Raw genomic sequence first — 15,810 nt, 5'->3', positions numbered from 1 at the left:
CAGAAATGGCTGGACAAGTTTTATTCTAAAAAGCACATTGCACGCATGATCAGATATTGTTGCCATGGCTGACTTCCTTTATTGCTTTGAGTAAATCCATACTTGATCCATTAAGGATGGATTGGGTTGCTGTTAGGTAGAAGTAGGTCAAGTGATTTTTAAGCCACAGTTCTAAGCATGGACCAAGGGCAAACACAATAGATAATTTCTTATTTTTTAAATCTTTAGCATGTGCAATTATAATCAACGTACAAATTAACTTGCACTTAATGCATAATGCCATCTAGTGGGAAAATCAACAAGTCTAGAGGCAACAAGTCTGGATATCCCATGCAATATCAATCCAACTGGTGTTGCAACCAGTTTTAATACAGAAATAAGTTTAAAGCAAAAGAACCTATATAAAAACAAATCTTCACAGATGATCATTAAGGTCTCTTCCAACTCGAATTGTTCAATGATTCCATGAAAATTTAAATATCTTCAAAACATGTTTTATCCTCAAAGTTAAGATAAGCAAAACAATCTCAATGAACTTCTATTTAAAATGATTATGGGATGTGAAACAGACCTCGGTAGCTTCTTGATTTTATTTCCTGATTAAATTTCATTTGGAGATTGCATTTTTGGTAAACACAATTACACAAACTTCAGGCTGATGAAGGAGACAATTCAAAGTTTACTGATACATCAGCCAGAACAACCTGTAATTCTGGAGAGTTTCACAATTAATGACCTTCATAAGTATGAGGTCACTTTTCTGTACCCATAAACAAAAAATGAAACAAACTGACCAAAAATTCAAAATTATTCAAAATTATTAAAGTCACTAGGCTTATCATAAAATGATAGACTAGAATAAGGGGCTTAGATAGACTATCAGATAAGGAATGTAGTTCATTGAGAGCCCTTCTAAAGCCAACAGTAAATCAACAATCCAAGAGGAGTAAGTCATTAGGAATTTTGTCCTTCAGGAAAACATGGCACTTGTCCTTTATTGGTAAATTAACCTGCTCTTACTCAAGGATTATCACTTTCTCTAAATCTCTGCACATTTTGTGTCAACCTGCTTTGATATTACTTTATTTATCATTTACAAGGTAAAACCTTAGAGCAGTATAACCCCTGATGTTTATACTGGTTAGATCATAGAACTTTGGGGCTGAAGGACCCCGTGGAGATCATTTAGTCCAGCTCTCTTCTCTGGAATGCTCATAAGCACCACTATCCCAGGTCAGCTGTGGTTATTTGTGCCTTTTGTGGTAGCTGGACTTAGAAATCCTCCAAGGGGCAAGATTCCACCACCTCCCTCAGTAACCTCTTCTGGTGACACAGCAACATCATAGTGAGGAACATTTTCCTAATGTCCCATCTGAACCTCTCATGACACAGTTAGAGACTGCCTCAGGCCATTCATTCTCATTCTCCCTCCTCAGTTTTGGAAAGGGAAGAAGAACAAGCAATCCCATTGTAGCAATAAAAGAGATTTTGCACAGCAGAATGATGGATAAAAAAGTATCTTATGTGCAGGAACTCGCTGTGTCTCCCCAAATTCTAGGCCTGCTCAAAACCTAAAATTTAGTAATTAAGTAAAGTTTAGTAATTAGGTAAAAAATTAAATAAGGCTCAAATGAGTAAGCCAAGAAAGAAGAAAGAGCTATCCAGAGCAAAATTAGAGAAGTGCAAGTTAAGAAACATGAAGCAAAAAGCCAGATCTCTCTTATAACTAAAAAACAACCACACCCAAACACTAATAATCTCTTACAAGTATTGTCTGTGTTACAATATTGGTCCACTTGCTAAAAGTCCAGCTAATTAAAAAACACATCACCTTGCCTCCATTAGCCGAATTGCAAACTTTATAGGAAGAATTTTTTTTTTCTTGTGACACACACAAAAAAAATCCTGTCTTACCCAAATACAGCTTGTAGTTGACTCAACCTGAAAAGTCACTTTGTAATGCATCTCCTGCTAACAAATTATACACTGGTATCCTAAATGTGACAAAACCCAGACATGTGAAGTGAAGACTCTTGGGTACAAAGATAAGGCAAAGTCTGTGGACAGGTTTTTAATTAAAGAAAAAAGTGAAGAAAGCAGATACTTTTGGACACACAAACCCTGAAGTCAGGAAGACTGCACACCTGGCTACACTTTCTGAGCAAATTATCTGGAAATTATTTAAACCAGTTGGTTTAATAAAATGCATTACTTCTATTTACAGATATTTCCTCTGTTTGCCTAAATATATAACTACAATCAATTTGTATAGTCCAGTATCAGCTGTGCAAGTCAGTGGACAGAGCAAAAAACAATCAAACTATATCAATTCTGTCAGTAAAATACAACCTCTTAAAATACACATGTTCTAATAGAAGAATGTGAAAATTAACTGAAATTTCTGTGGCTATTAAGGCATCCCTGCACCCCAATACCAAAAATATCAGTGGTGTTGATGATGGAGAGGGAGCTGTCTGCATTACTCTGTGACTGCCTGTCCCTTGATAACTTTTAGGCATCATCAAAAGCTTTAGGCAGAATCTGAAAGAGGCAGAAATTGACTTTTATCATAGTCTGATTGAATTATATGACTGACATTGTCATCTTTCTTTTTGGTTACAGGACAATTTTATTGCAGCAGGGATTCAAAATATCACTGACATTTTGAGCTTCAAACTTCAATTGCATTTACATTTTAATTTTACTGGTTGTTTAAGAAGGCATTTGTAGGTGAAGTGGATTTAACACTCTTCACTCTACAGAGAAAAGTTCTTCAGTTTCCTAAAGATGCTCCTCTCCCCTGTAAAACTGGCAAATGCTAGCAGCCATGCACAACTCTATCAGTGCTAATATAACATAAATGTTTTAGTGGGGTTGTTAACTGACTACCTTATCCATCTTCTACAAATCCAGATCTGACAGTGCTCACGATGGATAGACAAATGTCAATATTCCCAGTGTATGTCCCCATGCAAGACCAAACAGAGATCCACTGCTTTTCCTACTGCTGCATGCAGAGAAGGGCCCGGCTTTTGGGTTCAAACTCTTGGGGTTGAATTCCACTAAAAAATGGCCCCCATTTCTTCTTACAAGAAGAATGGCATGAATGATGTGATTCATTCTTTAGGAGGATGAGAAACAATCAATATATCACGAGAATAAAGAATGCAGAAGTCTATTAGAGCTCCTCTGTATGTTGTTGACAATATTTCCGCCTCTTTCAAAAATTTAGTATCTAGAGAATTTAATTATTATACCTACAGCATCCCCCTTCATTAAAATGAAGTATTCAAACCAAATTGTACACCAGGACTCAGGAAACTTATTTTATTTCCTCCAGAGAAAAAAAAAAAAGAAAAAAAAAAAGCAGTAACAAAATCAAACAGGCAAAAACCATTAAGTGGGTAACACATTCCTCTAGGTATTAGAAATTTGATGTCCATCAAGACCTAGAAAAGTTTGATTTAAAGTGTCAAACATCTGCTTGAGAAGGTGTCAAAAAGCCCCCAAAACTAGCACACAGAGAAATGTGTATGGTTTCCTGGATATGAAGACCATGTTTTCCAAAATATTTGTTTTGGCAGTGACCATCAGGCTTTTTCCAAACCCTCTCTATAGTTATCCTTGCTAAATACTCAGGTGGGAATGTGATGAACCCTAGCAACAATTCATTTGGCATCAGGAAAGGATAAAATGCTCTTCAATAAAATGCAGAAATATTATCACCTCATAGAGTTTATCAAAACTTCCAGCAAAAGGGAGCTGTGGAGTATCAATCTAAGTATTGTTGCTGTAGAGGAGTAGAAAGGTAATTCCCTCAAACACACATAGGGTTTTTTGATAAAGAAAAATACAGCAAGGAAAAATATTGTGCTGCTTATGACACAAGGAGTAACATACTAAACCAAATCACAAATTAGAGCCTAAAATATGAGAAAAGATGTGAATTGGGCACTATTCCCCGTAAAACCTATTGCATGTCTTTTCTGACACAGCCAAATCCCATAAGGAAATGAGATTTCCTGTTAGGTCCTTACCGTCAAAGTAGGGATTACCACTCTTATTTTTTTTCTTTTTTTAAATGCACGGGGTAAAATTTATGAACTATAAACATTTCATACATGCATGGGGGGGGATCTGAGTTTGAAGTAAATGTGTATTTACCTTTTCAAGCACCCTTTTTATCAAACCTGGGTCTGGAAAAGTGGGAAAAGGGCTCGGTAGACAGGAATGGACTTAGCAAGAGGAAAAGTGACTCAATCTATGTATGATAAAAATAAGGTTTTGTGATTTCTGTAGTTCACTTATCTCATGTTTAATCATATGAACTTAATGGAAAATTGTGTATAAGTTTTTAGAATAAATGAGAGAAAACTTGAAGCTTTGCAAATACGTTGGAAGTGTCTGGTTGTCAAGATGTGTTAGGATGGGAATTATCAGCAAGTAATTATAAACAATTGGATAAGTTTATTACAAAATGATATTATTTGGCTTCCTCAGAATTTCCTAGCTTTCTTTTTTTCTTTTCTTTGATGCAAAAATGAAATATCAGCTGCTTAAAGTCATGTCATCCATTAGGATATGGTTAGAGTCTCATTGGAAATAAGATCTCTCTACATAGTGTGGAAAGCAGAAAAAAAGTAAAAAAAAGGAAGATTGTGACTTAAGTGACAGCTTGTTACCTCTTGAAAATGAATTTTCCCTTCCATTTCTCTTCAATACTTGTGAATATTAACAATGAAATAAAACCACTGTCAAATAAGCCAGGTTTTTTCAGTTACACAAAACCTGGAAACGAGATGTCTACAGTGGTATAAAGAAACAGCATTGTTTGCAATAGACACATTTCATCTTGCTTAACTGCAAAATATTTCTCTGAACAAAATCATTAGATTAGTTTTTATGGTTTCCCATATTCACACAGCAGCTTTATCTTGAATTAAGAGCAGCTCTTAAAATAGTTGGAAAATACTCACTTGTAAAGAATCTTTTCCAAAACTTTCTGCTCATTTTCAGATGACATATTTTGCAGCCTCTGTTTTTATTCCTCCTTTGCTGCCACGACTGAATCTATCAATGCCTGTGGCTCGTGCTGGCTCTGGCATTTTTTGCAAATATGATCCTGCAACAACATTGTATAGGGAAAGGGTAGGTGCTTATGTGAGGTGTCATCAATTACTTACCAAGGTCACTGCATGCTGTATCCTCTGGGAATCGTTTTATGGGCACTCTTCATAGCCTGAAGGAAAAGGTACCAATTATCATATTCTTTTTCCAAAATAACATTCTGATTACTTTTGACCCAAGTTAATATTCAGTCTAAAAATGCCAAGAAGAGAGATGATTTCAATTTAAACTCTATTTAACCCAGTGCAAGAGAAAAACACTAAACCACCAACATACATCGGATAATAATTTAAGTACACTCTGTGGTTTAAAAATTAATGTAGTGTTGTGTATCAACATCAACATTATTTTTTGTTTTAAATTTAAAAAACCCAAGGTGACTAGTACTAGGCTGAGAGGTACCTAGACCAGGTTAAAAGAACCTGGAGTTCTCATCCTATTGACCACTGAAAATGCTGTGGGGCTACAGATGAGCTACAGAACAAGAGCAAGATCTGTGTCTGCCTCTGCCTGCATGTCACCAAATAAATTAGCAAACAAACAAACAAAGAGTTAAAAAACATCCTATTGCCTGTAGCCTAACTTGTTTCTAGAAGAAAATTATTTGTTTTTAGGAGAAAAGGAGACTATGGCAGTTAATGCCACGGTTGAGGGACTATTAAAATAAATTATTAGGTTTGTGGAAAAAAAATTGAAATACAGAATCTAGAGGTTTTTATCACTAAAGAGACATATTTAAGAGTCATTAGAGAAGGACATGTCTAAATGATCTCAAGTATCTGATCACCTCATCCACAGACAGACACAAATAGGGAGCTGCAGTGCAAAACTGCTGAGCATTTAAGCACCCTAAACACTTATTGAAGGTGTTGCCTTTTGGAATGTCAGGATAACTCAGTTTCAGACTTTGGTCCTAGAGCAGTGACACTGAAGATGAGCCATAGGGACGACCTTCATGGGACTGATGGCTACCTGTGCCTTTAGAACTGGACTGGTTCTTAGCTTTGTTTGAGATGTGTCCCCTGCAGAACTGCTGCTGCTGTAGGGCCATGAAAGGCATATTGATAAAGTAAAAAGTGAGCACTTTTTTTTTGACTCTCAGCCATGAAATATCTGATAGACCAAACAAATAAACCATCCTGGCTGACACTTGCATTTCCTGATACTGCAATACAGTGCCACTGACAAACACAGTACTTTTTTGCCAAAAAAGGGCAGTTTTGTGTTTAGTATACGTGTGAAATGCAACCCAACTAACAAAATGGTGTATGGCGTTACCTTGCTCTTATGCCTTCAAGCATAATAAAAAAATAATCAACAGGTCAGCTGACCAGCTCTTTTCAAATCTGCAAGAGTGCTCTTAATCTAAGTGCTGCACTTAAATTAAGAGCACCTAAGATGTTGGTCAATATGGAACGTGGACAAGTTAACATCAATGAAAAGCAAAATTCCTTCTCAGAAGCCTTTGAGAGCACCACTGTGTTCTGGTAATTCAAGTGAAAACATTCCAGTCCGTGGTGCTAAAAAGAAAAAGAAAAGGAAAACCAGAAATTCAAATCTGATTGATATTATTCATTTATAGGAAGGAAGGAAGGAAGGAAGGAAGGAAGGAAGGAAGGAAGGAAGGAAGGAAGGAAGGAAGGAAGGAAGGGAGGGAGGGAGGGAGGGAGGGAGGGAGGGAGGGAGGGAGGGAGGGAGGGAGGGAGGGAGGGAGGGAGGAAGGGAGATAAAAGAAGCACAACGAAAGCAGACCACAGAAAATACAGATAAGGAAGAAGTAGTTCTTTGTGCTGTTGCTGTTTGCTGTGGTGCATGAGACTTCCATCTCATCTGAAATCTCCTTTCTCTGGAAGTCAAAATATTATGGAAATATATATAACAGGCAGCTCCAGCTGGGAACAAAGTTCTGCAAGTGTGTATGAATCTTGCAGCAGCTGCAGAAGATAGGATGGTGTCAGTCTAGATGGTGTCAGTTAGACTGAATCCAGAGACATGCCTTTTTTTTTTTTTTTCCATTGATTTTGGCTTTCCATTATTCCTGTCCAACAAAGAGAGGTTTGAGGGGCCAAGAAATAAAGTAGTGTATTAATATGGCTATTAGAGTGAGGTTTTTACCTTCATTGACTTTGCCTACGGGTTTCATACACAAGAAGTCCAACAGTGCTGGAAAACAGGATCCATGCCTTTAAAAACCTAGCCCTCCACCTTTACATCTTTATCCAATGGAATACACTTTCTGTGAATGAGTGCCATGAGAAATAAGAGGCAATGCTGGAAAGCAGCTTCCAGCAGCTATGATATGACAGTCTTTCTGCTTCTTAGTAGGCAGCCTGTGTAGACAATGGTGTGATCTGAAAGGCCCTTCATTGTGGATCTGCTTAATGTTTTGAATTTGTGTTTGCTAAATGCAGTGTATGACCCTTCTCATGCGAGGCTGTGTTTGAAAGCACTGAAGAGAGTAATTTAAAAGAAACTATAATACTCTTTGCAGGCCTCATAGTCTTCACTATAGCCTGAACACTATAGCAATTACACAATTAGAGACAGATCCAGTCTGTGCCAGACACAGTTTTATGTAAGAACAGCAATTGAGGGCAACTGAAAAAAAAAAAGCGAAAGAAACACATTAAAGTTTAAAACTTGTGCTTTGGTATTCTTAGTTCCTATTTTTCTCTATATCATTTGGAAACCTACCCCTTTGACCTCCTTTTAAAGAAATGGAATTAGGAATCTCCAGGCATTTTCCTCTTGGTTTGATTTCTGGAAGTTATAAGAATACCAAAATAGCTTGGAGAGGCTGAGAGAAAGGAGTTAGTGTTCAAGGAGAGTCACTGGTCAGTTTCTCCTTTATGCAAGGAAAAAAGAAAGTTCTTACTGGAATGGATCAGATATGGATTTATCTCCATAGAAGAGGAGGGATCCTCCAATAACTGCATTAGGGAGCATTGTATCTGTTGCAGCAATTTCAAGAGACTCTTCATGGTTTCTCCTGGCTGCACTCTGCATGGGATGGTGTCACCAGAGGTTTCTGTGTCCCTGTGAGGTCCTGAGGAGTGGTGAGTCCCCATTCCTTGTCTCTGACCAGGTTTCAAAACTGGTTCTACTCATTTAAGCATTCTCACTTTACAGACACATTTTAAGTGAAAAAGACACATCACAATCTATTTTTATGGTAAGCAACAAAAGGTGAGCCTCTTCTACTTTTCATTCACCTCTCACATGCATACATCCATCTGCTCTAGCATCTTGGAGGTTCCAGGTAACCAGAGCTTAATAAAGAGCCCTTAAAGAAAAATTAAATCATTTTAAAAATGAAGTTACTAGTCTTCAACCCCTCCCAACTCAGCCTGAACCTCAAAATAACACTTCCCTCAAAAGGATTCACTTGTGTTAACTTTTGCACATGAGAACAAAACTCTTTTGACATTAACATCAAATAGGCACGTTGTTATTTACTATCCATTTCACCAGGAAAAAGCAAGTAATTTTGGCATTGCTTATATTCATATTAATGCTGATCCAACTGGAAGAGCAAGAACTCTGGGATCACAAAGCAAGGTAGGATAGCTAGGGATGAAGGTGAAATTTAGCTGAGAGGTATGAAGACTTCAAAAATATTTCATACAGTAGGTATGGTATGCTATACACAAAGAAATCATAAGATTAGGTAAAAACACCAACCCCTCACATTACAACAGCCATCTCCGTTCCACAAGATTGCCAAAATGCCAATCAGTATTTCATGTCACTTAACATTTGCTTATATGACACTTATGCTTTTTCAAATAATTAATGATTTAAAATTCAGACGAATAGATTTTGAAGGTTACTATAGAGTTTTAAGAGGCATTTTTAAAAATTAAGACATTTTGGTAACAATGTTGCACTGACCATTTTTTGACAGGTATTACTAAACTGCTACAAAACTTTTTGTAAGGCTGACATCAGCAAGATTCTGACAGTTCATAAAATCGTGTCCCTATGTTGGCATAAATATTAATTTCCTGCTGGCCTTCCCATACTCCCCAAATTCACTAACTTCTCAAAGGGCAAAGGCAACCTGATCTTCATACAACTTAAATGGGGATTGTATCCTTATGTATCACCAAAGGACCAAGGCTGCAATTGTCTTTTGATATTTTCCTAGACAAATTTTTCTAGTCAAAACATGATGCAGCTTCAAAATATATCTGCATGCTAGTAAGCATGCAATTGGGTGACTGTGCTCGCACAAAGAATGCTTTGTTTATTTGCATCTCTCCATCCAGTCATTAGAAACCAGCACAGGAGTAGCAAGCAGTCCTGCAAGAGATTTATCTGTAAAAATTGACATTTTTAAAAAACATTTCTGTGCTCCAGAGATTTTAAGGTTTGTTTCACACCCTGTGTTCTTCTGCGGTCCTAGGAAAGGCAAGTGAGCAATCTGAGGACAGCTCTGAACGCCAGCCAGTCTAACCCCATGCTTCAGCATGAGATCGCTGTGTGTTCGAGGGCAGTTTGAAGGCAACTCTGAGTGTGGCAGAACATCGGTGCTGCGGGGTCTGAGAGTGCCTGTGTGAGGCGATTCTGCTCCGATCCCGAAAAAGGGCAAAGGCAGATGTGGAATGAGCAGATCCCCAGCAAAGGGGAGCTGTGTCTTTACCTGCGTGAGGGGAGGCGCAGGGCCGGCACCCTCAGCCCTGGGGAGCGCCGGGAGGGCTCCGGCTTTGGACAGTCCCCGGACAGCTCTTCCCCCCGAGGCTCGGCTCCGGGAGGAGGAGGAGGCGGCAGAGCCCGCCATGGCGAGGGGAGGCTGAGGAGGCTCCGGTTTGCGGAGCCGCTCCCGCCGCCGGCGGAGCTCGGCGGGGCGGGGAGGGGACGGGCAGCGCCGGGAGGCGGCACCGCGCTCCCACCTGCCCCTCTCCGCCGCGGGCAGTGATGAGGCGGCCGCGGGCAGCGGCTGGCGCGGAGCACCCGGAGTTTGTTCGCCGCCCGTCCTCGTCTCCCTGATGCTCTGAGTCGGAGCCTCCTCCTCTCCCCGGGCTCGCACCCGGGCTGGATGCTCCGCTCGCTCCTCGCTTCCCTGCCAAAGCCGCCGGCCGCTTCCCGCCGCCCCGCAAGAAATGGAGCCGTCCGCTGCCCCTCTGGACACCACTCCGGACCCCGCCATCGTGCAGCCCCCCGGGGCCAACCCGCCGGGAGCCCCCCGGGAGCAGCAGCAGGAGCAGCTGCGGATCGGGGAGAGCGGGCAGTTCAGCGAGGGGCTGGAGGACAGAGGTGAGCGCCCGTCCGTCCGTCACCCGCCTTCCTGCACGCTGCCCTCCGCTGTGGCGAGCCCCACCACCTCCCCTGCGTCCCGAGGCGCCTGACACCCACCCAGACGGCTCCTCCGACACCCTGTGCGCAGCATCCTCTCGCTCGCTCTCCTGGACCCGTTCCCTCCCCGTGCCGCCGCAGCAGCCCTGCCCGCCCCCTCCCCTCAGCCCCGGCAGCCGCACACCGGCTCTGGCCCCCCAGCTCCCCCCTCCAGCCCCGCTCGCCCACCCCTCATCCCGCCGCTGGCAGCCGCCTAACATCCCCCCGCGCCGCCCTCGAAGCTCTGCCCCGTTTTAGCTCCCGTGCGAGCGCTCCGCGACAGCTTTGAAGTATTTTTATAAACTCTATTCGTGGCTGTTCCCACCTCGCCCGAGAACTTGCCTGCCTGGCGGCGGAGCGGCTGCCGGCGGCGCATGGCTCCACAGGCAGCGCCCGGGCGAGGGGCGGGGGGCCGTGGGCTCCCGGGGCTCCCGGCAGGGCCGGCCACGGCCGGGCTTTCCTCGGGAGGCCGCTGAGGTGCCCAAGCCGCCCCCCGAGCCGGGGCACAATGGGGCGTTTCTGGGGGTCCCCCCCAGCCAGGCTGGGCGTTGAGGTCGGGGCACTTGTCTCACGCCTTGTCTCCCTTCCCCCACCGAAGTGTGCGCTTCCACACAACTCCTTTTTTTGTTATTTACTTAAATCCCTGGCCAGGGACGGAAAGCTGCCTGCTTCCAAGCCGCGTTACGCTTTGGTGCGAGCACACCCATCTCGGACATCTGTTCAGGGCTCACTCACCTGCCGCCCACAAAGGCAGCTGCCATTTTAACCCTCCCCACTGCCCTGTCCTCCACAACGCCTCCAGGCTCCTCTTCCACACAATTTGGCTCCATCCTTTAATCTTTTCATCATCTTTTCATCTCTTGGCTTCCCTTAGCCTCTCTGTTGCCTTTCCCATTTTGCTTTTAGCATCCAGGAGTCCCTTTTGTGCTCTCAGTCTTCCCCCATAACCCCTGTACATGTAACCCCCTCTGTCTCCTGTACTTTGCCGAGCTTCCCGTCGCCCGTGGCCGCTCACAAATCGTAGACACAAAGTGGAGGAGTGAGGGGGAAGAGCATTCACCACCTTCCTGACAGGTTCCAGTCCTGCTGGGGCTGGGAACAGCCCTTCTTCAAGGGGTCCCCTCACTGTCACTGCCAGCGGCTGAGGACAGGCATTGTGCCTGCCTGAGGGCAGTCGGAGGCTTCAGCTCTCTTTTACACGAGTGAGGAATTTTGAATGTGGTTCGAAGAGAAGTTCGGTTGCAGAAAATTTTCATTCGTGCCCAGTATGACAGAGCTGAAGGTGAAAGCTGTCCCTTTTGGCATTAAGGGTAATTCCATACAGTGTGTGTTGTACCTAACTTATTTGTTTCTATGAGGGAGATGAAGGTAAAGCTGCTGATTTGATTTTCTTCCATGCCTCCATGCTCTTTCTGTGGCCCTTGCAGTACCTTTCTTTTAGTCTTTCCTGTAGTTACTGATTCCATCTACACCAGGAAAATTCACAGTCATTGTAGAGGAAAATCTGGTATGCTTTTTTGCAGGTTGTCCCTCTTGAAGATGTGAAGTCTGTCCTTTTAGATTGTACTTTTTCCTACAATCCTTTCCAATGAATCATACCAGATCCAGTTATAGAGATGATGCTTCCATGTTTGCTAAAAATAAATACTAACCCTAAATTTTGGAACAGGATATTTGCTCTTTAAGAGCCAGATCCAAAATCAGTGATAATTTTGTGGATGGGACCCTTAAATTAACATCCTTAGGTGAACAGTTTTTTTTATTAGCCTTATCTCTTCCACAGTTTCTAACTTGACATTTTAAAATGATCCCTTAGCCAAATAGAAAAGTACTTCTGGTAAGTCAGCATATGGTAAAGAATATCCTAGAATCACTTCACAAATATGCCAAGCTTGTGTTCTGCAACTGTTAGGCAGGTTTTTTTTCTCCTTCTGATTTTTTTATGGGAAGAAAATCTGTTAATATGTGAAGATGCTGAACGATAAATTAAAAATCCAGTCAATTTAACCAGTTCATCATCTTTTTTATACCTTAAGGATATCCATGTGTTAAATAAATTATTGGCAATAAAATTACTCAGTATGTTAATTTCAGGGCGGAGAAATTTCATTTGTAGGTGCTAGCTTTTTATTTTTGTAGCAGTGCAGGTCATACTGAAAGATTAACTTTCATCCTTCTTGTGGATGCTTAAAACTTATGGTCAGTGAAAAAATATGGAGGTTTACCTCGTGAATTTTGTTCTTGTGTGTAAATTAATGAGCTGTTGTTGCTTCTAATTAATTTTTTATTCTATGGACTCGGTAGTCACGTGAATGAGTTTGTATTTTTCTGTGCTGGCCTCAGGACACTCATATGAATTATATGATCTTTCTTGGGAGTGAAAATTTTAAATACAGAAAATGAATTTGAATTATTTCCAGAAGGAAGGGATGACATCGCTGACAGCCAGAATATGCCAGCCATTTTGAGAGACACAGAAACACACACACACACACGGCAGAAGTGGTTGAGTTTTGTAAAGATCGCAGTCTCTGTCATACTGGACACGTGCTCGACATGGGAATAGTAATCAGGAGTGCTGCACTAGCTCTGGGGCTTATTATTCATCCCTCAGTTTAATTAGGATATTGTTTGATTTGTAAGTATCAACTGTGTATGTTGGACTTCCCAGGCACTAGTGAGCTGTAGCCATGGATTAAAAATGTCTTTAAAGAAAGAAACAGGTGAGGACATCTGTTATTCTGATCTGTGTTTCTTTGAGGTTTGAAATATTGAGAGCCAAAATTGGCTGAGCAAATCTTTGCTTTACGTTCCAAAAAGATTTGGACCATAATTTAAAATCCTTTGGTTTGGGGAGGGGACAGGAGGGGTGAATACACAAAATGTGAGAAGATGTGTTTTCTCTTTGGTTTTATTAGTAGAAATCCCTCCTATGTTTCAAGATGTGTTGTTGAATTACCTCATTCCAGACAGCAATTAAACTGTACATCGTTATATATAGTAGCAGAAGATAGGCCAAACATTTGTGGAGAAAGAAAAAAAAAATATTCACACAAATGAAAGCAGGCATGTGAGAAATATCTGAGCAACACTATCTGTAAAAGGCTCAAACCTTTTGGAATTGTCATCCATCAGTTTTCATGTATTAGACAGACAAAGAGTGCAGGTAATAAGAAATAGACATAATTTCAATATAGGGCCTGGTCCATGCAAGTTTGTGGATTCTTTTCCGTTCATAAAGGGGCGAGTGTGTAGCACAAAGTGTGATAATATTTTAAATTTTCTAAAAATACAGCACAAGCATGAAATTCACAGAGTGGCTTTCTGAACTCCCATAAAGAAACTCTCTGTGCTTTATTGTAACTGAGGTGTAAAAAGCATGAAGAGTTTTTCCAAGACAGCATGTATCCCACCAATTATGCTAGGATTACAGCCAGTAATTTTAACGGACTCCAAGTGGCAGAATAAAATCTGATGGCTCAGATTTGACCACCCCTGGTTGCCTGCCCCTCTGCTGACACATTGCTGCCCCCGAGGCAGAGATATCTGATTCAGTTCTGAATTGATTTCAAAACCATTGCAGTTTTCAGCCAGTATATTACGGTCAGTTGAAATTAATATCTGTAAAGGTTAATAAACTTGGTTAAACATGGTGTGGATTCAGGAGAATCACTGCATCCAGATCAGATGTCCCTGCCTTGCCAGTGGCAATAGCCATGGGAGAGAAAACTGAGGAAGGTGAGGATAGTAACAGTTTCAACTCTTATGTTTTAATCTGATGCTGAGTCTGACAGAGCCCCTGTTCTCCACCCTTTGTCTAGGACTTTAAACCAGCTACTCCAAATCGTGCTGTTAAACCAGTGTCTCAGTTCAATGCATTCAGTGCAGGCAGATCCCTCTGAAAAGTGCTCATCATCTGAGAGGAACCACCCACATCTTCTGGAGTAACTCATTAAGAAATGTAAAGCCATCAGGTTTTCTCTCCAGTTAAGCAGATTTGAACTGAAACTTGGTAGTGAAAAAGAATCTATGCTTCAAATTAGATGAATGGATTAAACATAAAATAATCAGAATGGGATATACAGAATGGGAAGGTGTAAAATTCTGAATGCATTTTAGAAGTGGCTTAATACTCAATCTGAGGGAATATAAACCAAAGAATGTTGTTAATTTATGTTTAACCTGCATGCTCTGTGATTTAAGATCAGTGGACAAAAGACTTCCACAGACTGAAAGCATCACAAAAGAGAAGAAGCAATAGCATTCCCTTGTGCTCAACAGCCTTGTGCCCTGGCTGCAGCAAGGACAGCATTGGTTCTTCAGTTAGTTCTAGATGGGAATGTGTTCTTACCTCAAATGAAGGACAAGGGGCTTCAAGAGGCTTTTTCAGCTGCTGTGGCTGTGATTCTGAGGCATGCCCACTTGTGCTTTGGTGATCAAAATGTGCAGTGTGTTCCTGTGCATTGGGAGGTTATTCCACAGGGACTGGGGAACAGGAGTCTTTCTCCTATGTTAATTAGCCCCAGGATCCTCAAGTTCTGAAATAAGTTTTGATCAGAGGGAGTATAGGACTGAGACATTTCTTGTGTAGACGTACAGGTGGAAATCATAATGATCTGTGAATTTCCATAACTGGAACACAGTGCTTTTTTTAAGGGATTGATGTGTGGGTCTTTCTGTGTGGAGTCTAAACAGCTTGTGTGTGCTCTTCTTGCTTACTCACATGTTTGGTTTGGTGGCCTCATTCACTTAACCTTAATAATGTGAGCAGGGTTTGATTCTGTACTGCTTTTGTGTGTAATAAAGAATGTAAATGTGTGTTGTAGGGCTAAACTAGCACAGCTGTGTGTTTAAAAGGAGCAATGCATTGTTCACACATTCTTTGCTTATTGCTTATCAGGTTTACTAGAAAGCAGTACGAGGCTAAAACCTCATGAAGCTCAAAGCTACAGAAAGAAGGCATTGTGGGTTTCCTGGGTCTCCATTATTGTCACACTGGCTCTTGCAGTGGCTGCTTTCAGTGAGTATTGGGAATATTTTAAATCTTCACACCTCTTCCTTTGTGTTTTTCTTTTGGTCTCTCAGAATTTCTTTTCTTTGTGGAAGCTTTCTCATGCTTTTTTCCTTTGCAACTGCTAAAGAGGTTTCTCTCTAGACTGCCTGTGTCTGCATGGTGCTTATAAATTAGTAAAACTGTTGGTTTTTTCTGCAGAGTAGGGGGTTGTTGAAGGTCGGAGAAAGAAACAGGAGATGTTGATTCCTGCTAGCATTTATGCATGTGGAACGGTTCATTTTGGAGAATAGTGTAAAAATCATTATGCGGTGGGTTGCCTTTTACCAAAGAGGTCA

At 41.5% G+C, this 15,810-nt stretch overlaps 1 protein-coding gene across 2 annotated transcripts in view; it reads left to right on the top strand.

The window, feature by feature from the left end:
• Positions 1 to 10,045: 10,045 nt before the first annotated feature.
• Positions 10,046 to 15,810, top strand: part of TMEM163 (transmembrane protein 163) — an 88,103-nt gene continuing 82,338 nt past the window's right edge. The window contains exons 1-2 of one of the 2 annotated variants that reach the window (XM_066190357.1): positions 10,046 to 10,383; positions 15,362 to 15,481. In XM_066190357.1, coding sequence (XP_066046454.1) covers positions 10,230 to 10,383; positions 15,362 to 15,481 — 274 coding nt within the window. In that variant the 5' untranslated portion in view covers positions 10,046 to 10,229. The remainder of the gene's footprint in view (positions 10,384 to 15,361; positions 15,482 to 15,810) is intronic. The other variant, XM_066190358.1, reaches the window with a different exon arrangement.

The sequence above is a fragment of the Chamaea fasciata genome, unplaced genomic scaffold (genome assembly GCF_029207755.1).
Source record: "Chamaea fasciata isolate MVZ Bird 193981 ecotype frontalis unplaced genomic scaffold, bChaFas1.0.hap1 SCAF_8, whole genome shotgun sequence".
Classification (NCBI taxonomy): domain Eukaryota; kingdom Metazoa; phylum Chordata; class Aves; order Passeriformes; family Sylviidae; genus Chamaea; species Chamaea fasciata.
The sequence above is the reverse complement of the archived record's forward strand: the minus strand, read 5'-3'. Positions and strand labels throughout refer to the sequence as shown.